Here is a 25061-nt window from a genome sequence, read left to right on the forward strand (position 1 = left end):
TATTTTTTTACTTTATTCGGTAGAGAATGACACTCTGAATAGAATGACATATCACATGTCAACTTTTGACATTTTCGCATATGGTTTATTTGACATTGTAACATGCGGTTCATAACGACAATTTGACTCGAAGTACCAAGTGTGTGGTATCAAATTACTCGTAAAAAAATTCTTTTTCGAAATATGCTAATGATCTACCCTCGTTCCATTTGAAAAATATTGAGATACGATCAAAAATACGATTTGGGCATCTTTTAACCGGCCAAGGCAAGACACTAAAAACATTAGACCAGTGATTCCCAAAGTGGTCCAGGTGGACCCCCAGGGGTCCACGGGAGACTTGCTGGGGGTCTACGTAGGCGTGAACAAAAAATGGGGGTCCATAAGATGTTAATGGGGGTCCACGAAAATTTATCTGCTTTTGATAGTAAAGAGCAAAAATGTAAGCATAGTTTTTATAAGGGCCTACCTACATTGTTTTAAGTACCTATCTAAGCAGATAATATTTTAATAAGGCAAGCGACTGTTACTTGTCCAAACTTGCGTATTCGATATTACGTACAATTTCGTGTACAGACTTGCAAAGCGCTATCCGCCCGACAATGCTTAATGCTTGTTCAGACATGAACTTGATCACCACTATAAATACTTGATGCCAAAGGCAAACGCATTCATTTGTTTCCGGAATTTCGAAAAAAGGCGGAATTTGGAAAAAAGTTGTGAGAAAATTTATATCTGTGTTTGCTAGTGCCGGAGAAAAGTAAGTAACCTACCTTTTTTGTTATAGTACTTAAGTATTTTGTTTACGTGTACTAGTCGGTTGATCACAACGGCCTGTATAGATAGGTAACTTAGTAACTTACAGATATTTTAATTGTCCTCTTTCGATTTGAAGACAAACACAGCACGTTTTATTCAATTGTTTTTTCACGAGAGAAACACTGCCTCTCTAAAAAGGCCGAATAAGCAATATTGCAGTTAATTTTGTAATTTTTCTTGCAAATAACTACTAATTTTATAAAACAGTAATTTCATAATCATTTTAAATTGGTTTTGAAGTAACTATTTTATCAAAACTATTCCTTTTCGGAAAAGAGCGAGCGGTGCGCGGGCGACGGGAAAAAGGCGGGGCTTGGACTTCGATGCCAGTTTGTCACGTTTTAACAATGAAGCCGCAGACAAAAATACGCAAATACACGGAGCGCGTGAACTCATTGATTTAATAAAATGTTAGTTATCGTTTTTATGGACAATTTTGGGATTTCGACTTTTATTTTTCCTACACAAATATGATCAGTATTCGATACTGAGTACACCAATTTTATTTATACTATTAAAAATTAGTGGTAAATTATGTACTTTAAAATTGATACCGTTTTGTGAAAACGTCTGTATTTGTCTCAGCGGTTTATTAGTTGGTCCCTTTACAAGCCGTAATTCTATTTCCGCGTGCTGACAAAGGCTGCGGTGTGATACCTATATTCAGAAAAAACTTGGTTACTAAAACTTTTTTTTACAGGTAAGGTAACTGACACGAAACATGGCTACAGCAAAGAAAAAATGTCGACAATATAGTATCGATTATTTGAAATATGGTTTTGTTCCATCAGAGGCAGACAAACAATTGCCCATGTGCCTATTATGCAACAAAGTTTTGAGCAATGACTCTATGAAACCATCAAAGCTCGAAGATCATCTAAAAAGGTGTCATACTGATAAAATAGGTAAAGATTTAAAATATTTTCAAACATTGAAAGAAAAATATGGAAAGAGACCCACCATGCACAGTATGTTCGCTTCAACATCTCAAAGTAACGATGATGGCTTGCGGGCATCTTACAATATCTCATTACTTATAGCAAAATCTGGAAAACCGCACACTATCGGAGAACAATTAATTTTACCCGCTGTTGAAGAGGTTTTAAAAACTGTTTTGCACAAATCTCCATTTGACGTACTAAAAAGAATTCCATTAAGTAACAATACTGTACAAAGACGCATTGATGAAATGAGCTCTGATATCGAAAGCTTTTTGTGCAATCATCTGCAAAAAACTCATTTTTCTATACAACTGGACGAGTCAACGTTACCCAGTAATGAAGCATTACTATTGGCATATGTCCGATTTATTGTTGAGGAAGAAATTCACGAAGAATTGCTATTTGCCAGAACTTTGGAGACTGACACTAAAGGCGAATCAATATTTAATGTCCTGAGTAATTTTTTTACGGAAAAATCGATCCCATTTACAAACATTATTTCAGTGGCAACAGACGGAGCTCCTGCAATGGTCGGGCGATATCGTGGGTTTATAAGTCATCTCAAAAGAATTATACCAGGACTTACAGCTATTCATTGCGTAATCCACCGACAACATCTTGTGGCAAAACATTTAAGTGACAGGTTGAACCAATCTCTTCATTTTGTAATAAAAGCTGTCAACAAAATCAGAAGCAATGCATTGAATACGCGTTTATTTGCTCAATTGTGCGACGAAAATGATGAAGACTTCCAACGACTGCTCTTACATACTGAAGTACGCTGGTTGTCGAAAGGTGCATGCTTAACGAGATTTTACTCTGTTTTCGATTCCATATTAGAGTTCTTAGAAAGTAGAGATCCAGATTTAAAAGAAAACTTGATCAAATTCAAAGCAGACATTGCGTATTTGACAGATTTGTTTAAAAAATTTAATGATATTAACTTGCAGTTACAAGGGGACAGCCTGAATTTAATAAAAACAAAGGGGATAATTTCGGCTTTTCTTGGGAAATTGAAATTTATGAAGCAAAACATTAGTCGGCGCGAATTCTCTCAATTTCCAAACTTGTCGCAGGTAGAATGTATTGATGAGGATATCCATACCTACAGTCAACATTTAAGTGCTCTGCATGATGACTTCAAAACCAGGTTTGAAGATATACTGACGATGGATATACCACCATGGATCATAAATCCATTTGATGAAACGGAAGTGGCCAATGTTGTATTACAAGAGGAGCTGCTCGAGCTAAGCACTAATGAGGAGCTGAAGGTGAAATTTAGAAAAGGCTACCCAACATTTTGGCTGCAAGCAGAAATACCCGAAAAATATCCTGGACTGTGGGAAATCGCAAGGAAATTTTTAATAGCTTTTCCCTCGTCATACCTTGTCGAAAGGAGTTTTAGTGCCGTTACAAACCTCTTAACAAAAAAAAAGGAGCAAATTAAACATCACAGAGCGGGGGATTTGCGGTTATTGCTCACAAAAATAAAGCCAAACATTGATCGTTTGCTGACACTCCATCAGATACATCCTTCCCATTAATTAAAATTATGACCTGAACCTATATTACCTTAATATTTTTTCTTGTAATTCTATTCTTTTAATAAATAAAGTGATATAAAATGTACCATTTTTCGTTTTTATTTTACATATCGGAATATAGGGACAGAACTCAGAAGTGACACAATTTTTATTTTTTGGCGACTTTAAGAATGTGGTAGAAATGTAGCAGCAGGGGGTCCACCGAAACCAGTAAAATTTTGAAAGTGGCCCACGAGAAAAATAAGTTTGGGAACTACTGCATTAGACGATCAAATCTATTTTTCCAAGGCTCCTTGATTAAAAATTAGTGTTTTTAACATAGCCATGGCACTCTAGATTGAAATTTAAAATACAATTTGTTTTTAAGCGAATATGTCAAAGGTATGATACGTCATTCTATTTAGAATGTCATTTTCTATCGAACAAAGTAAAAAAATACCGAGGGTGCCATTTAAAAATCAAAAATTGTAGTCATTTCCGGTGAAACAGGAAGTGACAGAAAACAATTGAATACGTCAATCAATCCTAATTTATGTCATATACTAACATACCAAATCTCATTTTTTTATCTAAAAAATAAAAAAGTAATAGGGGTGAGCCACTTTTGAGACGCACCCGGTATATACGGTGTCGTATAAATTTGCCACCTGCAATGTATGTAGAAAATTCGCTCGGCTTTTTATCGAGTAGGTCACATTAAAATCGGATTTCAATTTATTTCATTCTAGGATCGCTTGCGTTCGCCGCTTGGTACTCGTCACTTGCATCGCTCGTTCATAATCGAGCGATGTCGGTTATTTCAATAATCGAGTACTCGAGCGAATTTTCGCTCGAGTTATCCCATCACTAATTTTTACCCCTAACGCGCTTAAAGATGTTTTACTTCAAAAATATAAGAAATATAACAGTTTAAATTTAAACAACAAATTTTTAGTCGATTTTTTTGCATCTAAGTGTATATTGAGTAAGTCAAAATACGTAAATTTATTTCCTACTGGCCATGATTCATATTTGCCAATTCCACAGTAAAATTTCCGAACACACGTGTCACCAAACGATATTTCACCTACCTGTATTTTCTATTCCGACACTAGTGTAGAACATTTGCCGTAAATTTTTCAATATTTCTTCCCTGTTCGTTGGTGATTGTGCGACAGCGAGAAGTTATTGGTCGAGTGAGAATCAACGCTATAAAATACCTGATATCCGGATGTAATAAAATCTCCGCAGTATATTATCCTTCCCGGGCCAACGTAAATGTCGTAACTTCAGTTGAAAATGTTCCAATATGTTCTTGGGAGTTTTATTGAATCGGAATCGATAAAATAAATACGCTTTCTTTAAACTTTCGATTCGAAAATATATTTTATCCAGTTATAAAACAGATATTCTACATGGTTTGATATAAAATGTACATATGAAATTGAAATAAACTATCAGAGACAATAAAGAGTCTACCAGTGAAAAAATTGGATATTGATAGACGATAACCAAAAAAGTATAGAAAAAAATACTCTGCAGTTACCCATAACAAATACCACTGTATTATCCTTGGATAAACCTTGCGTTGCTCAACATATTGTTGATAAACAACATTGTATAGATATCTATATCTATACTAATATATAAAATCCTTAAGTGACTGACATACTGATTAATCACGATCCTGCTCAAACCACTCAACGTAAGAAGCTCAATTTTGGCATACAGGTTGATTCTAGGGTGTAGAGGTTCGATAAGAAGGTATTTTTCGAAATTCCAGTTCCAAGAGGATGAAACCACCCCTCAAATATTACAATATTTTTTATTTAAAAAACGGTCAAGTTTCCGAAAAAACGCTTAATCACGTATATTTTATCTTGTTTTTTACATATTTTAAGATTTTTTAAAACATATACAGGGTGTTTCGAAATACGTATAGAGGGTGTTTCGAAAAATTTGGACATTGATTAATCACGATCCTGTTTAAAGCGCTTAACGTAAAAAGCTGATTTGTGGAAAACAGATTGACTTTAGGATGTAGAGGTTCGATAAAAAGGGATTTTTCGAAACTCGAATTCTAGGGGGGTGAAACTATCCCTCAAATATTAAAATATTTTTTATTTAAAAAACGGTCAAGTTTCCGAAAAAACGCTTAATCACGTATATTTTATCTTGTTTTTTTACATATTTTAAGATTTTTTAAAACATATACAGGGTGTTTCGAAATACGTATACAGGGTGTTTCGAAAAATTTGGACATTGATTAATCACGATCCTGTTTAAAGCGCTTAACGTAAAAAGCTGATTTGTGGAAAACAGATTGACTTTAGGATGTAGAGGTTCGATAAAAAGGGATTTTTCGAAACTCGAATTCTAAGGGGGTGAAACTATCCCTCAAATATTAAAATATTTTTTATTTAAAAACCGGTGAGTTTTTCGGAAAAACTATTAAACACGTATATTTTATTTTGTTGTTTTACATATTTTAAGATTTTTTATAAATTTATACAGGGTGTTTCATAAAATATGACCATTGAGTGATCACGATTCTGCTTAAACTGCTCGACGTTTAAAGCTGATTTTTGGTAAACGGATTGACTGTGGGGTGTAGAGGTTCGATAAGGAGGGGTTTCTCGAATCTCAAATTCCAAAAGGGTGAAAACGCCCCTCAAATATTACAATATTTGTTGTTTAAAAACGGTTAGTCTTTCGGGAAAACGCTTGGACAAGCATAATTTATTTGTTTTTTTACATATTTTGAATTTTTTTTAAAAAATCATACAGGGTGTTCCAAAAAGTTGGGTAATTTCTTAACCACGATTCTGCTTAAACTGCTTGACGTAAAAAGCTTATTTTTGGCAAACGGATTTTTCGAAAGTCAAATTCCAACGAGATGAAACGACCCCTCAAATATTACCAAGTTATAAATAATATCGCCATATTGTTTTTTCTCAAGCTGACATAAATGTGAGAAAATTTTATCCAGTTTGTATGTTAATGGAAATTCTTGCTTTGCTTTATCATCATCATTACAAATGATTAATTCGACGCGAACGAAGTCGCTGGTAAACGCTAGTTGTTGATAAAGAACATTGTATAGACATTAATAATATTAAATTAATTAAGTAAGCCTCAAATTGCAGGCAGTTAGCTGCATATTAGAGCGTCAAAATTAATAAATGTAAAGATAGTATGAACAGAGACAACGGTCCAGTCCCTTCAATAGTGATCGATTTTTCAACCAGAGACTGTTAAAGCAAATATACAGACCGGACCACCGTAGTAGTAACATAGGCAGAACCGGACGAATTAGCGTATACCCGTTCGGCGGATAAAAAGCAGGCGAAAAAATGCGATAAACTAAAAATAGGTAGATATGTGATAAGAATGTTTCAGAATTTGTATTTATTGGTGTTTTAATAGCTAAAACGAATACATAGATTCTCGCGACAGTTCTCGTGTAAAATTTACTTTTTAAGTAAAATAATGTATGTTTACGAAGTTCGTGAGAAAATTCAAATTGTAAAATGGTATTTCCAAAATAGGTTTTATCGGAATATACAAACAATTTTTCCACAAACTTTTGTAAACAGGCCAATTCCATCTTTACTTACTGTATCAAGAGTTATTAATAATTTTGAAACACATGGGTGCGTGTTCCGACAAAAACGCAAAAAGCCTGATGTGTTGATTAATGAAGAACAGGAGTTAAAGCAAGTGTTCATTTGTGCTACCGCGGATCAAAATCCCACGTTTTCAAGTAATCAAATTGCGGTTGAGGTGGTTGTCCTGCCCACAATGCCCGTATTGTTCAAGAATATTTGAACAATACTTTTCCCAACCGTTTAATTAGTGGATATGGAACTATTTTGTGGCCCGCTAGATCACCAGATCTTTCTCCCAATGACTTATTTTTGTGGGGTTATGTAAAATCCAAAGTGTATGGTCATAATAGGGCTAATAATCTGGATGAGCTTCAAGTAAAAATACGAGAGGCCTTCCAAACTATTAGCCCTAATATGTTAGCCAATGTCAGACGGGGATTTTACGACCGCCTAGGCTTCTGTCTAGCACAAGAAGATGGTCTTTTTGAACACTTGTTATAACTTTTTCTTATTTAGAGTAATATTTTAGTTTTTTTTTGGGTTTAGAGAATTTATTTATTTTTAGTTTTGGCTTGTAAACACACTCAAATAATAAATATTTAAGTATTTTCATTTTAAATGTTAACTTAAGTAAAGGTAAACACTTAAAATTAAAATAATAAATACACGGCACTCTTCGCGTCGTATTCCTAGTCTGTTACGACCGACCCGTCCAAGCACAACTGCAACTGCGTACTGCCTGACCACTGACCAGCCGACTAGCCGGCAGTGAATCTCGAGTACGGACGCAAAACGGGTAAACGCAAATTCGTCCGGCAACTTGCTATGTTACTAGTAGCCTGGTCTTCTCTGCATATGTATCATCCAATGTAAGAAAGAAGAGTAAGTTCATTTTGATTATCTCTGTTAGCTCTCCACTCAAAAATATGCCCATATCAAGTAAATCAAATTTTGTTTTTCGAGAAACTCGCATCCTATGAGAAATGATCGAAAATATACTGGATAGGTTAACGATTTCAGAAAATATCATCCGAGCCGTAAATTTTGTGCACTAAATAAAAATAAATAAACGTCACAGATACGTCACAGATTTTCACAAAATTTGCATAGAAAATGCTTATACGACAATTATTACCTATATGATACACAGCAAACTCAGTGTCATCAATGCTCACTGGTCGAATATTCAACCGCTTATATTAACTTTTCGCGCCAATTCGGTATAAATATGGTTGATTAAATGGCCAAGGCGCGCATAGAAATAAGCGTAGCAAACAAACTGGGCGATAATACACTTCCACGCGACTGATTAGTTGGTTAAATTAAAGTGGTCGATTTAACGACCATCAACATATAAAGGACTAAAATTCGAGAAAAAAAATATTTTTTTGGAAATAGCTTTGTATGTCTGAAAACGTTCTAATCTTTCTCTAATTAGTGTTAATTTTGACAAGTTTTATGTCAATTTTTAGTAAATGACGTCTGGTTAATTGACCTCGCCAAAATTATCGTCGATTGTTATTCCCCAGGCGTCTTTGTCGCCGTTTTTTTTTCGATAATGCGGTATCTCGGTTTTCTACTTTCTTCCTGTGTAATATTTAATTAACTTGGATTGCTTATAAAAAAGATTCTCGACAAGGGTCAACTCCGACCCGTCTCGAGTGTCTATTAACCTTAAGAGATATTTTTTCAATTAAGTCCTTTCAAGCCCACATCGTCAACGATATCCCTTGAGAGAGGCAAATCAACGGAAAGCATCAGTACCAAAATTGCTTTTAACCTTCGATCGAATAATATGCTGCTTTTCCTATATTCTCTATCGCTGTTCAATTTTATATAAATAACATTTTTCTCTCTCTTTATAATTTTATATTTATTTTTATTAAATCTATGGAAATCTGTTTTTTGTGAACATTATACTCGTAGGCTTGGTGCGTTTCAGTTGATGTCAAAAAATTCCGACCGCGGCGCTGTATACGGCAGAAATCAGAAATTTTTGCTCATGTATTTCACGCCGTCCCAGTTACAGTTCATGTTGATCGCATTAAAATAATATTGAAATAGTGGCTTTGTCATAATATTTAAGTATTTTAGTTTTTTGTTTTGTGTGCAGTTATTTAGACTATAAAACACTCAGGTACGAGGTTTGTGTGATGTGGATTATTATGCGACAGAAATCCCATACTGTAGCACACAGATTTGATACTTTTAATGATAAATGCCCTCTATTGAGAAACTAAAAGGATTAAAATAGATATTGATTTTAGGTATAGGAAGTTATTAATAATACAAGATTAAACAACTATTACACAGTACTTCACAGGAAGCTATCGATTGCGAACTAACTAAATCGTTACCAATTACTAATTTTGAAAAGTTCTTTTTAAGATCAAAAAAGGTAAAACTAAAACCTAAACTATCATTTGAGATTAAACAGGAAATTCTAAATAATGTTGCCTATTCTAAACAAGAAAAATGTATTTATAAGTTTTATAACATCTCTAATTCAATTTGGACGAAAAGAATATTTCTGTTTGCTGTAGGTAATTTTCTCAGAGATTAAACGGGAAGTTCTAAGTTCTCATCTTCTCTCAGGGAAATAAGTGAAAAAGAATTCTACGCGTCGCGCGTCGTGTTGTGTTGTAACAATTTCAAAGGTTAATAAAACTCCCAAAAAATATTAACGCGCAAAGGAGAGCGTAATTGGGGCGTTGTTGGGTGCAATAACATTCAATTCAACTTTCCCGGATTTTCATCTCTCCCGAAACATTTTATAGGTTCGTAGTTTCTTACACCGATTTGATCAAAAGCAAAAATGGATTCAAGCAGTTCGACGAAACAAGTGAGTAAACAATGTGCTCATTACATAATCAAAAAAATTAAATAGACATAATATACTATGAGGATAAAATATAATTTGCAATATTAATGGTATCTTTTTTAATCGACTAGTGATTAAATGTGTACTACTATAACATCTTCTAAAATTATAATTATGTATCTTAAAAAAAATTGTTATAGCCGAAATAGCCCCAATTATGACCACACTAGCAAAAACCGGTGAACTATGTTCGCTACCGAAGTTGAACTCATCTAAAAAGTTTTTTTAGCTGGAATAATAAATTATAATACAAGTTAAACCTTCTGAAGGTGTCAAAATATTTACTTTTTTATTTTCATTTTTATAATTTCCACAAATTATACTTTCTAACGCTTTTAGAATAGTCATATAATAAATTTTTCGTATACTCGCTATTTAAGCCCGTGTATTTGTCTATATCAGTTGTTTACGATATTCTCCGATTGTGGCAGCACCGACGAGAACCATTACTCGTAGCGATTTTTACTAAGAGACTTTTTTACGTAAAAAAGGTCGTAAATGCATATTTTTTCTCAAACAGCTGTTGTTTCAAACCAGTTAAAAAATATGTAGGTGGCGCCCTCTCCAAGTAGGAGTCACATTGACATTAAAATCAAATATCTCATGTCAAAAAACTCCCAAACACTAATTTTCATCCAAATATTGACGTTACTTCAATTAGAAATTATTTAAAAAAAAATCGAAATAAAATGAACAATCAAGACCCTATATCTCCGAAACTAAGCATTTTAGGACGTACATTTTTACGTACCGTTTTTACCTTATTATTATCTGCAGAATATGATGCCGAAGTTTCCGGAATACAGTTCGGGCCACCCTGTATATTAAGCAAAATACAAATCTATTTTGATTTTTGCCTTGTTTTATTTAGTTGTCACTTATTAAGGGAATTCCGCTTAATAACGATAATAAGATAAGAAGTATTGTGTTCATACTTCTTCCTTTTGTACGAAAATTTATAATGAATGAGCTACAACTTTTTTTTTAATTTTTACAGAAAATGTCACTAGGATGTGCTTGGAGAACGGAACATGGAACAAATCAACTTATGACAACTGCAAAGAACTGGACCTGCTCTCATCGAACGTAGACACTCAGATTTACATTTATCTCATTGGATTTATCATCAGCACAATCACCTTGATCGTAGCATTGTTTATCTTCACATACTTCAAGTAAGTAGCCATGTTTAAGATAAAATATTACGTAGTTAAAAAAATTCGACAATAAAATAAATGGAAGTATAATAATTATTTGTGTAACTAGTGCAAAAAGGACTTATTTATTGCACGACGCATGATTTTTTGGGTTCACAGAATCTGCATTGTTTGTCGTTGTTTCTTAGCTTCAATTTACTGAGGTATTCATTAAGGAGACAGTGTCCTGTTAAAAATCGCGTGCCAATCTGAAGATTGTTCTTACTTAAATCAAGGAAAATCTTTGATTTTTCTCGGTTGTAAGTCTTCAAGGTTCTTGATTTTTGTCTTAAGTTGATTTCCACTTGGGAAGCAGAACGGTTCTGGTTCAATTAGTGGAGTATTTGCTCCATTTCTAGCTAGATCGCTTGATTTTTCATTACCTTCTATCCCTTGCTGTAGGTTTCTAAATATGGCACAAGAGAGCCAAGGAACAATCTTGTTCATACAAAACCGACTAATAGACGAACTACAATCGGATGAGATTCTGGAAATGGTTTCGGAACTCACACCACCAATCCAGCTCTTGACACGTGCTGTTTCCGAATAGGGACGAATGGGATAAGCCGAGAAACGGCTTATTACATGCGGAAATATGTCGGTACACGGACGAATCCAAAAACGATAAAGGATCTGGCGCAGAAATTCACTGCAGCAGTCAAAAGACTGAGATCTACCACAGTCTTGGAAAACACACCACAATGTTCCAAGCTGAGCTATATGCTATTGAAACCTGTGTGCAACTGCTGGTAGAACAGCAATACACCGGGAAAACAATAAGCATATTTTCGGATAGTCAAGCCGCGTTGAAAGCACTTGAGGCAAACAAAAGCACGTCTATGACGATAATTCATTGTAAGAAACTACTCAATATATTATGAGATAGGGATAAAGTGTCGCTAATACGGATATCGGGACATGTCGGCCTAGAGGGAAATGAACGTGCTGATTCCCTCGCCAAAACTGGTACACGCTCACCATTCTTGGGCCCAGAATCGACACTTAGCGTGCTAAAAAATCTCGCAAGAGACATGCTCTGTGAATGGGTTAGGAGTGCGACGTTTCGGGACTGGTATGATAGTCCCGGAATGGAACATGCCAAGAACGCCCCGCTGCTGGGGGCAGGACCAGGTTTGACGTGTTTGGCAAACCCACGCTAGACCTATCAGACCTAGAAGACATATCACCCTCGGACATAACGGCATATGTTAAAAGGCTGGGTCTTGAGGGTGAAGGTGTTTAATGCTCTTTTTCTATTACAGAGCTTGTAAAAACTGAGCCACAATAGGCCCTCGAGGCCGCAGTGGAGGGTCCCACCTGGGGACCCACTCTTAGTCAATACAATAGAAGACAATCCCTTTCTGGGCTGGCACTCAGAGTAAGAGGACTTTATTTTCTTTGCCTAATTTGTTCAGCTTCTCTATACATTCTTTGACCAACTTCAAATCGAGAGTTACTGAGTTAATCGCTCTTAGGGCTGATTGACTCTTGGGTAAGATGGCTATTTCTTGTTTCCTATCTAAGATAAGTAGTACGCATCTTTCGATAGCGTAGATTTCTGCCTGAGGGACGATGGAGTAGATGCCCAATGGTTCGGAGTATTTAGTTTTCGATCCAAATTTCTGCTTTGGTTTTGGAGGCAACGGTATACCACTTGTGGTATGGTCTTTTAACTGCTGAGCAATTAGCTCAGCAGTTAAAAGTAGCTCCTTAGTACAATTCTTTTTGTTGCTCTGTTGATACAGAGTGGTGCTTGTCAAAGTTGTCCATTCTTGGTATGTCATCCAGTTGGATTTGAATACAGGGTGTTGCATTTCATTTATTTATTATCGAATTTATTCTATTTGGCTGATAAACACGGTAGAATAAAGCAATATATGATGATAAAAATTGCAATACGATGTTGATAAGAATTTAGAAAATATAAAACAGCAAAACAAAGATAAAAAAAACCTTATTGCTGTTAAGAAAGCATAATATAATCGCAAACGATAATTAAGATAGTAATTTCAGAATTTCAGTGAGAATATTAAGGCAGCGATATTCTATAATTACCACCGCGCTAAATTCCAACATCGCTTTAGCGCTAATTGTCGTTCCAGACAATGCAATTACGACTTTCATATCGAACATTACTAATTATTAGGGATTACATTTCCATTTAATCTTTTCCTTTAATTGCCCCCGCTTGTGACCGTGTAACTAATTAAATTAATTAGACAAACTTAATTAATTTTACCTAATTAAGTTTGGAAACCTAACAAAACAAAACAGAATTACTACGCCTGTGGAGGTTGAGTTAAAACATTGGATCATAAATACTTAGTGGATGCCAATAGGTTACATCATTAATTCTGCTATAGAGGCGTTACACGTTTTTTTAACAGCATTAAAGGGGATATAAATACGGCTTAAACCATAGAGATGTATAAAAGATTGACCAATATACCGGGTGTGTCTCAAAAGTGGCTCACCCCTATAACTTTTTTAATTTTTTAGATAAAAATACTAGTGATGGGAAAACCGATTAATTTCAATAATCGAGCACTTGAGTTTTAAGCGATTGCAATAATCGAGCGATCGCTCGAGCGAAATATCGCTCGTATTTAAAAATACGGGTTTTCTATATCATATGTCAATTTTTGACATTTTCGCTTAAAAAATCATATTATAAATTTCAATCTAGAGTGCTATGGCTGTGTTAAAAACACTAATTTTTAACCAAGGATCCTCGGAAAAATATATTTGATCGTCAAATGTTTTTAGTGTCTTATCTTGACCGGTTAAAAGATGTCGAAATAGAATTTTTAATCATAAAGCATTTTTTTACGAATAATTTGATAGCACACACTCGGTATTTCGAGTCAAATTGTCGTTATGAACCGCATGTTACAATTTCAAATAAACCATATGCGTAAATGTCAAAAGTTGACATATACGTGTCATTTAAAAATCAAAAGTTATAGTAATTTCTGGTGAAACAAGAAGTGACCGAAAACAATTGAATATGTCTATCAATTTTAATTTATGTCATATACTCCCATACCAAATCTGTTTTTTTATCTGAAAAAATAAAAAAGTTATAAGGGTGAGCAACTTTTGGGACGCACCCGGTATAAAAAAAATTATATAATAAATTATTATACAGGGTGAGTCTCAAATAAGTGCAAATATGTTTAGGGGTAATATACTTCGATACCAGAAACACGATTATGAGTTTGTTTTTCGCGAAATTTTTTTTTGGAAAATTTGTATTTTTTTGGAAAATTATTTGGATTTGTTTTTAGTTTTTAGTTAAAAAACATTATTTCTTGATAATATGGCAACAGAGATAGTAGATTAAATTTACAAGAAAGAAAATCCAGGAAAGATCCATCAGGTGTTCTCAAAATTTAAGCAAAAAATTTTGAGAATTGTTTACATAACACGATTATTACAACACGATTATGAGTTTGTTTTTCACGAATTTTTTTTTTGGAAAATTTGTAATTTTTTAGAAAATTATTTGGATTTTTTTTAGTTTTTAGATAAAAAATATAATTTCTTGATAATATGGCAACAGTTGTAGTAGATTAATTTACAAGAAAGGAAACCCAGAAGAGATCCAGTGGTTCTCAGAATTTAAGGAAAAATTAAAGTAATAGAAAAAAATGTATTTTTTTTAATTTTCAAAGTAAAATTACTCGGTTATTTTGAAAAACGGTAATAGTTCAGTCATTGGGGATCAAAAAAGGGGCCTGCTTGGAAAAAAGTCCGGAAGTTTTGAAACTTTGCAGGTTTATAGGTTTTGGGGTCCCTAACTAAAATCCATAAAATGCACTATTCCAGACTTGCCGCCGGCGCCGCCATCTTGCCAAGATGGCGCCCACAATCGGTATTTTTTGAATATCTCGAAAACTATGCGTTTTTTGTGAAAATTTGAGGAGAGCAAAATTAAAGAGAATAAAATTTTCTATAAAAAAGGTTTTATGAAAATTTTCGCTAAAGTCAACAGTTTAGGCACAAAATCCCTGAAAATTTTACAATTTTGCGTAAAAGATGATATATTATGTATAGTCGATTTTCCGAAATCAAATGTCGACTAGGGTTCACTAAAACTAGTTTTAGTTTAGTTTCTTCAATTTTGTCATGAAACAGTGGCGTATCATTAATTCGCTCATTAATTTATGAATAATTAATTGTCGTGCTAGACAGCATTCATTGCGAACTTACCACCAGGTTCAGCATTGGTCTGGTTGTACCAAAGATGCCGAAGAATGGGGTTGGAAGAAAACGAAAACAGGCATTACTCCAGTCACAACGTTGAAAGATCCAGCTCCAAAATCCCTATTGGCATTTTTATCCTGTAAATGCAAAACCAACAACTATGGTAAAGCCTGCGGATGCAGAAAAGCAGGATTAAAATGTTCAATGATTTGTGCATACTGCAATGGGAAATCCTGTGACAACGTCACTGAAGTGTCACTCGACGAATCCGATGAAGAGGAGTTGACTTGCCTGTAGATATCCCTCTGGCGGCTGAAGATGAAGAGTTGGACGTATTGAGAGACCACCCTGATGAGCCCAGCACAGCAGACACGATCGACTTTGACATCAATGAGCCAGATCCGTCGGGCTTGTGCAGATAAGTTAAAGTTTTTAATTTATCTAGTGGAGTCGGCCTCCGGGGAGACCACGTTAAGATAAACGCGCCATATACTTTACCTCTTGGGTGGTGTGGAAACAAGTACACATTTTCAGTAATTACAATTGATTATTCATAAATTAACGAGCGAATTAATGATACGCCACTGTTTTATGACAAAATTGAAGAAACTAAACTAAAACTAGTTTTAGTGAACCCTAATCGACATTTGATTTGGGAAATTGGACTATACATAATATATCATATTTTACGCAAAATTGTAAAATTTCCAGGGATTTTGTGCCTAAACAGTTGACTTCAGCGAAAATTTTTATAAAACCTTTTTTATAGAAAATTTTATTCTCTTTAATTTTGCTCGTTTAATACTCGTCTAATGACAAACCATCACATATATCCCTCATCAAAAGAAAACTGGAAATAAGATGGAAAACGAAACAATGAGAAAAAATGAAAAATTCAATGCCTCGTTATCCTAACGACTATTTTGAGAGATCCCTCCATATCCATTTGTAGAATCGTTGGAGAAAAAGGGGTTAAAATTGCACCCTTGTGTAAAATTAGAAGGATCGTCTTTGGAGGAGTGCCATAATAAAAGACTAAAGCAAATGTACGGCAAAAAGTTTTTTTTTGCATAAAAAAATTATTATGATTTTATTTCAATCATTATATTTCTAGAAGATTACACAAGAGTTTTCAGTTTTAAGAGTCTATTACGCTGTACTGTCTGTGGCCGAAGAAAATATATATTATATTTCAGAAATCCGCCTAATGCTTAGCCCGAAATTCCAAACATACGTGCTTTGATTAAGGCTTGATTAAGGTTTGCAGAGCTTCAGCATTTGCCATAAAATAGCGGGCAATTTGTTACAAAACCATATAAATTATATATCACTGTAATCACAAAGCTTCAATCTACTTCTATATTGTAACGGAATTTCAAATTATGTTTTTATTTTCGAGAAAATTTAGTCCAAACATAAGGAATATTTTGTTGATGTTTGGTTTGACCATGAAAATCCTAAAAATAAGAAAGTTTTCTAAAAATTATGCTACAATACGAATATACAGAGTTGTAGCTAAACGATTAGATTTTTACAAATTGTAAATTTTGGGTTCGTTGAAGCACTATTAGAGCTACAATTTAAACTAAAAATTTTTTTTATTTATTTTTACAAGTTACAGAGTGTCCCAAATAAATAAAAAATATCAAAGTTGTATTTTTTTAAACGGAACACCCTGTATATTATTACATTTTTAGTTTCTACGATTAAAATAAAGGTAAATTTGATTAAGGTTTATTACACTTAAACCTTACCGTTTTTGAAATATTTCCAATTCTGTGAAATTGCAGTATAAATTTTAAAGCTTCATTTCTCCGAGGGTATCAAAGTTTTTAATACTAAATATTTACTGAAGTTTATTTATTGATCAGTTATTGTGTTGCAATAATAAACATTTTACTACCTTATACAGAGTGTCTAAATATTAATTTTAAATAATTATTAGCTTTAAACGGCAATAATTTGTTTAATTTAAATGGAACACCCTGTATATTTTATAAGAATCAGATGAACAATTTAATTATCTATCAAATTGTATTATACCATTATTTACCTATCTCTTCAAGCTTCCGTAGAAAATGCATTTTCTTGTAATTTAGAACTCATTTATCATTTTAGACATTTTAGATTATTTTTAAAGATGTACCAAATTTTTAAAGAGTACAGATACTAATATTGTCAATATAGTTCGTTTATTTCATTAAAAAATAAAAAAAACTGTTTAAATATTTGTTAAAGAGGACCAATTAATATAATTCCAGTATTCAAACTACATTAATTGACTGTTTGCGTTGATTAATAATAATTGCTCCAAATACTAAAAAACTGAATTATTTATGTGTATTAGACAGTGTGGTAAAAAAACTAACACCTTAAAAATGATATTTTATTTTTTAACAAATGCTTATTTATAACAACAGAGACGTTCATTTTCATAACTTATTATTATATTGATTTCTGATTCAAATCCACATTTATTTAGAATAATTTATTAACGAACACAATTAAGTATGTAATTAATTAGTATTTGTGCGGAAATACTGGTGGTATATTTAATTAATGGTATACTCTTTTATAAAAATTTAAATAGTTTTCTTTTTGCATACAAATGGGCTAGTAATATTATCGTTTTACTAAAAACGATAATATTACTAGCCTCTACATTTTATACATTTGTTGTTTTAAAAACAATCTAAAATGTCAATATTCGATGGGTATACTGATAAATGAGGTCTAAATTATAAGAAAATGCATTTTCTACGAAAACTTGGGGGATAGGTAAAAAGTGGTATAATACAATTTGATAGACAATTAAATTGTGCATCTGATTTTCATAAAATATACAGGGTATTCAATTTAAATTAAACAAGTTATTGCCGTTTAAAGCTAGTAATTATTTAAAATAAATTTTTAGACACTCTGTATAAGGTAGTATAATTTTTATTATTGCAACACAATAACTGATCGATAAATAAACTTCAGTAAATATTTAGTATTAAAAACTTTGATACCCTCGGAGAAATGAAGCCTTAAAATTTATATTGCAATTTTACAAAATTGAAAATATTTCAAAAACGGTAAGGTTTAAGTGTAATAAACCTTAATCAAATTTCCCTTTATTTTAATCGTAGAAACTAAAAATACAATAATATACAGGATGTTCCATTTAAAAAAATACAACTTTGATATTTTTTATTTATTTGGGACACTCTGTATCTTGTAAAAATATTTTTAATTGTAGCTCTAATAGTCCTTCAACGAACCCAAAACTTACAATTTGTAAAAGTCTCATCGTTTAGCTACAATACTCCGTGTCGTATGTGGTGAACAACCCTGTATTATAATCCTTTGTTTTTAATTTTTTCTTCATTTGTGTAAAAATATGTATTTAGCCAGTAAACTTTAAATGCCGAATGCTTGTTTTAACTCTTTTAGAAAAAAACCCTTATTCGAAACATGTTGAATAATATTTTCGGAAATAAGAGTAAAACAAACCTACTATCGAACATGTCGCTTAATTAATGGAACGATGTAACCAACATATTATTTACGTACTTTATCTTACTCTAGGCATCACTTTGTTGTTATTCCATCTAATTACCATTTGTCTAATTAGTTTGTTTTGTGTTCCCGTCATAAACAGCATTTCCTACCCATTTTTATATACATACATTTTAAATTACCTGAGGCGCAGTTAATTTTTTTAACACTAGAGCATTATAATTTCCTGGATGAAGCTATAAAGCCTTCCAACTCTGATACCAATATAAAAAAGTATATGCGTTATTCATTTTTGTAGTCAAAAATTATCAATGAATATTGTTAGTCTATTTTTTATACACCACATGTCTTTAACACTATCTATATAATATATTCCAGTATAAATATATATTCGAAAGAAATCGGTACATGTATATTATTTCGTATATTTTTCATTTTATTGATTTTATGTTCATTAAAATGTTGTATCCTATGTTATAGGGCTTGTTTCTCTCTACAATTTCCTGTCGCACAATGTACCGTTTGTGTCGGGGAAGGGATCATAGTTTCATAGTTGTCGATTTTCGAAAGAAATCAATACATGTATATTTCGTATATTTTTCATTTAATTGATTTTATGGAAAGCACTGTTTATTAAAATGTTGTATCCTTTGTTATAGGGCTTGTTTCTCTCTATAATTTCCTTTCTCACAATGTACCGTTTGTATCGGGGAAGGGACCATAGTTTCATAGTTGTCGATTTTCGAAAGAAATCAGTTACATGTATATTATTTCGTATATTTTTCATTTTATTCATTTTATGGAAAGCACTGTTCATTAAAATGTTGTATCCTATGTTATAGGGCTTGTTTCTCTCTACAATTTCCTGTCTCACAATGTACCGTTTGTGTCGGGGAAGGGATCATAGTTTCATAGTTGTCGATTTTCGAAAGAAATCAATACGTGTATATTATTTCGTATATTTTTCATTTTATTGATTTTATGGAAAGCACAGTTCATTAAAATGTTGTATCCTATGTTATAGGACTTGTTTCTCTCTATAATTTCCTGTCTCACAATGTACTGTTTGTATCGGGGAAGGGATCATAGTTTCATAGTTGTCGATTTTCGAAAGAAATCAATACATGTATATTATTTCGTATATTTTTCATTTTATTGATTTTATGGAAAGCACTGTTCATTAAAATGTTGTATCCTATGTTATAGGACTTGTTTCTCTCTATAATTTCCTGTCTCACAATGTACCGTTTGTGTCCGGGAATGTTGTTTATCATAGTTGTCGATTTTCAAAAGAAATCAGTACATGTATATTATTTCGTATATTTTTCATTTTATTGATTTTATGGAAAACACTGTTCATTAAAATGTTGTATCCTATGTTATAGGGCTTGTTTCTCTCTACAATTTCCTGGCTCACAATGTACCGTTTGTGTCCGGGAAGGGTTCATAGTTTCATAGTTTTCGATTTTCGAAAGAAATCAGTACATGTATATTATTTCGTATATTTTTCATTTTATTGATTTTATGGAAAGCACTGTTCATTAAAATGTTGTATCCTATGTTATAGGGCTTGTTTCTCTCTACAATTTCCTGTCTCACAATGTACCGTTTGTGTCCGGGAAGGGTTCATAGTTTCATAGTTGTCGATTTTCGAAAGAAATCAGTACATGTATATTATTTCGTATATTTTTCATTTTATTGATTTTATGGAAAGCACTGTTCATTAAAATGTTGTATCCTATGTTATAGGGCTTGTTTCTCTCTACAATTTCCTGTCTCACAATGTACCGTTTGTGTCCGGGAATGTTGTTCATAGTGTCATAGTTGTCGATTTTCGAAAGAAATCAGTACATGTATATTATTTCGTATATTTTTCATTTTATTCATTTTATGGAAAGCACTGTTCATTAAAATGTTGTTTCCTATGTAATAGGGCTTGTTTCTCTCTACAATTTCCTGACTCACAATGTACCGTTTGTGTCCGGGAATGTTGTTCATAGTGTCATAGTTGTCGATTTACAAAAGAAATCGGTACATGTATATTATTTCGTATATTTTTCATTTTATTCATTTTATGGAAAGCACTGTTCATTAAAATGTTGTTTCCTATGTAATAGGGCTTGTTTCTCTCTACAATTTCCTGCCTCACAATGTACCGTTTGTGTCGGGGAAGGGATCATAGTTTCATAGTTGTCGATTTTCGACACCGATCGATTTTTTATACACCACATGTCTTTGACACTATCTCTATAATATATTCCAGTATAAATATTTTAGAAATCATAGAGATTTAAAATTAAGAACTTACAATTAGTGAATTAACCGACAATTTTCTTTTTTTTTCTTTCAGAGAACTGAGATGTTTGAGAAATATTATCCATATGAATCTGATGTGGTCTTATCTGTTGACGTACACAATGTGGATTATAATGCTAATAGAGGTAAGTAAAAATGAGTACTAAGTCCGATCCATACTTGCTTTCGATTAAAAAATATTAATACCTGACTGTTGTATCTAATGTCAACGTTTATAATATACCTATAGGGTGTCCAAAATTGGGATTCCTGTATTCCAATTCTGGAGGATATTCCAATAGAAGAGATACTAGCTTGGGTAATGGAGGCAAAGTTGCGCAATTTGATGTTGATCAAAATGCCACCTTAAAATTTTAATAATTTCAAATGTTTCCAAAGATTTTTGGGAAAAAAAATGTTCGAGATTTAATTTTTCTTTTCTTGTGATTCTATTTGAATAGATTAAGAGTTTCTAAGGCTAGTTAAGTCGCTGAATTCTACGTGAAAAACTCTACTGTCAGTTTTCACTTCAGTTTTCATTCTTTCGAGAAGTTATAAGATAATCTAGATACAAAGGGGATCGATAAAATTCGCCCTGTATTTCTGTAGCAATTTTAGTTTGATAAAAAAAAGTAGTAGGGTAATGCGAAAACAGCATTTTTGCAGACAAAACAGGACCTCTACTCATAAAGGAGAAACCCTGTAAGTTTCTCCTTTATGAGTAGTTTTTAGTGTTGTTTCCATAACAACACTAAAATGGGACAGTCTGTACAGTGCAAACTTAATCTTAATAAGTTTAGATGAAACGTGGTTATTATAAGTAGCTATAAAAGAAGAAACAACTTTTAAGTTCTGAATAATACAGAGCCGTCTAACAATAAAACTATATGCTTCTAAAATAAATTAAAACTTCTTCGTACTAATAAGTAGCCGTGACCCCAAGAGACACTTAGTTATGAGAAGCCGAAGCATAAAGAGTATAGAGTAACTTTATAGTTTAATAAGTTCAAAGTTTATCCGGGGGATAACTTTTCGAAGGGTCGTTTTTTAACTACCACGCTTTGAAGGTTTTATTGCCGTATAAAGCAAAAGATAATTAAATGAAGAATATTCCTCTTCTCTTATTTTTATTCGTTGGAAATCTAGGCTTTTTATAAGGAGATAAAACTTTTAATCAAATTAAAGGTTTGAATAATAATAAAAATGTATTGATTTACATATTTATGACTCATTTTCTCCATTTTATTAAGCACTTTTTTCAATACAAAGTTGATTGAAATCTGATCATACTAAACAGAAATAATAGGTAGAAGTTTGAACATTTAAATATAAATTGTTTAGCCTTCCTTTCTTCCAGTACAAATAGATAAGTGAAAAAAAAATGTTTAATAACAAAAAGATCAGATACGCTACTGAATTACCCTAAGTCAAATTGACGTATCTAAATTATTTTTGACAAGTTGTAAATGATACTGAAAATGCAAGTAAAGATATATTATAGTTAGTTAATTCTAAGTAAATTTTATAATTGATTGGTTTGCTACACGTAACGTGTACTATACAGGGTCCGGCAATAATGTGTTGGGCTTCTGTAGCTCCTAGAATAAAGAACTTGGGAATTTTGTTTAAGTGCCAACCTATATGATATTTAGGATGTATTTCACGAAAATGTTTTAACTTCAATACGGTGCACAGTGCTTCGAACATATGGCTCTAGAGGACAAAAATCCAAAACTTCTCTTTTATTGTAAGCAATTTATTCAAACTAGGTTTATTTGACACAAATGATGAGTACTCTCATTGTACTAAATGATGATGTTCTTAGTCCCACGTTTATGAAAAAAAATCTTATAAATAATAAAAATATTGGAGCTGTGTTCCATCTAAGCAAATAATAATTTATAGTATGAAAACGGTGTAAGTATTAAATAAATTCCTGTGATAAAAAAGAATTGAAATAACATTAGAACATGATTCCTACAATATAAGCCTAATACGTAAGATAAGATAAAAATGTTTTTGTTTAATGAAAAAGAAACATTAATGTTATATTTAATTAAAAAAAAAACTTAAGATACTATAAATTTACTTTAGGACAACAAAATGCATAGATCGTAACTACTTTGATTCAGAAGAATTACTGCTGACAGAATCTTCCAAATTTATAGTATCCAAATCAGGTAGATGAAGTATCCTCACATATAAGATATTTCTGTACATCATTTTCTAATATGTTACTTTTTCGCGTTGTTACTGTTCATTTTGTCGCTATGAGGGGTTCGGATGTTAATAGTTACCTCTTTAATACAGCATATCCATATATTATTTTTTCCTTTTCTTGGGTATGAGATTATATAATAAATTGAAAGATGGACACTTTTTTTATGCGACGTTTCGCTCCAACATAGTGGACTTTTTCAGGCACCAGTGGTGTCTCATTTGACTGGAAGGTTCATCAATATCTAATAAGAACATATTTTTTGAAATACAAATAATTTTGAGTTCTTGTCTTTATGATCAAGCCAAGTATTAGCCAGATCGGCATTGCTTATCAATTTTACTCCATCTGAAAAGTATTATAAAATAAGTTCGTCGCAAGCAGACGCAGGTGAACTATACAAAAATTAAAAGTGTATGAATATGGCAACAAAAATATTCAATAAATACGATATGTTTTGATATGTTTTTTTAAATGCCTTTTGAAGTTTGAAAACGTAAAATTTTATACCCATTTAAGAATCATCTTAAAAATAAATAAAAAAACTAAACAATCACGAACTTGTTTAGAAATAAATTTAAAGTACATACCTTGTTTAACAATATCCATAGTGGCTTTCAATTAAGTACGTACTCGTTTAACTCCATAATATACAGAACTACTATGAATGTTATTCTTTTCACTGATGAGATAATGATCGCAAAATTTATTTTTAGTGAAAATATTTGCTAACAAAAACGCTGTTTATGAAAAATAATATACAGGATGGTTGAACATTGCTATAAGTATAAAATTATATATTCAGATATTAGTAAAATTTAACTAATTTTTTGATTTTTGTCCATGGGACGAAGCACTGTGCGGTGGCTCAAAAAAGTGTGGGTGGATCGGGATAATTTGTTTTAAATGGAACGCCCTGTATATTATTGCATTTTAGGCTTCCTTTTATATCACTTTGCATATTTTTAAGATATGAATAAATAAGTTTCGGTTAGTTTTAGAGATATTAAAAAATAAATAAGAAATATATATTTTTCAGCCTTATTTCTTAAAAAAAATATTAAAAATACAAGAACTGTCCTGAAATCAAAACTATATTAGGTATTTACTTTAGATAGTCTGTAATTACTTTGCTATAAATATGGTAATTGGAAATCATACAGGATGTTCAAAATTCTACGCCAAACTTTCTAAAATATAAAATAAATTCTCTCCGTTTTTTTTTTAATGGAACACCCTGTATGCGCCGCTTACGTTCTTTCTTTAACTAACGTTTCCTATTATTGGACCTTATAATAAATTGGACAATAAAATAACAAATTTATTTGAAAAACCGACGCAAAATTACGCTACACATGCCCTACCTTTGAGGTCAATTCCGTTCAAATCCGTTTACCAAATTAACTTTTCCTCAAGCAATAACTATTAAATTTCCAGAAAATTACCCATTATCCTTGTCCGCCCTGCTTTCCCCTAGCCACGCCCTAATTTTCGTCTTGGTATTAAGGAAATCTGAGAGAAATAAGTAAACAAAGAAACACCGTTGTATATAATAATCCCTTTAATATTTTTTTCAAATTTACATATCGTTTTAGAGAAAATTGAAAAACAAAATAAAACACTAAATCACCACAATAGACCAAAACACTTTTACTTTTACACTGGACGCGCGTTTCGCTAACGATGTTAGCATCATCAGCAGATTATTATAAACTAGAGTTTAAAAAAAAAATAAAGTAATAAATAAAACTAGAGTTTTGTAGTATATAATCATCTGCTGATGATGCTAACATGGTTAGCGAAACGCGCGTTCAGTGTAAAAGTAAAACTGTTTTGGTGTATTGTGGCGATTTAGTGTTTTATTTTGCTG

At 32.3% G+C, this 25061-nt stretch overlaps 1 protein-coding gene across 1 annotated transcript in view; it reads left to right on the forward strand.

The window, feature by feature from the left end:
- LOC115877781 (diuretic hormone receptor-like) overlaps nucleotides 1-25061 on the forward strand; it is a 367521-nt gene that overhangs the window by 298597 nt on the left and 43863 nt on the right. The window contains exons 7-8 of the mRNA XM_030894096.1: nucleotides 10773-10950; nucleotides 21029-21119. Of these exons, the coding sequence (XP_030749956.1) occupies nucleotides 10773-10950; nucleotides 21029-21119 (269 nt within the window). The remainder of the gene's footprint in view (nucleotides 1-10772; nucleotides 10951-21028; nucleotides 21120-25061) is intronic.

The sequence above is a fragment of the Sitophilus oryzae genome, unplaced genomic scaffold (genome assembly GCF_002938485.1).
Source record: "Sitophilus oryzae breed Bouriz unplaced genomic scaffold, Soryzae_2.0 scaffold_1498_pilon_pilon, whole genome shotgun sequence".
Lineage (NCBI taxonomy): Eukaryota > Metazoa > Arthropoda > Insecta > Coleoptera > Curculionidae > Sitophilus > Sitophilus oryzae.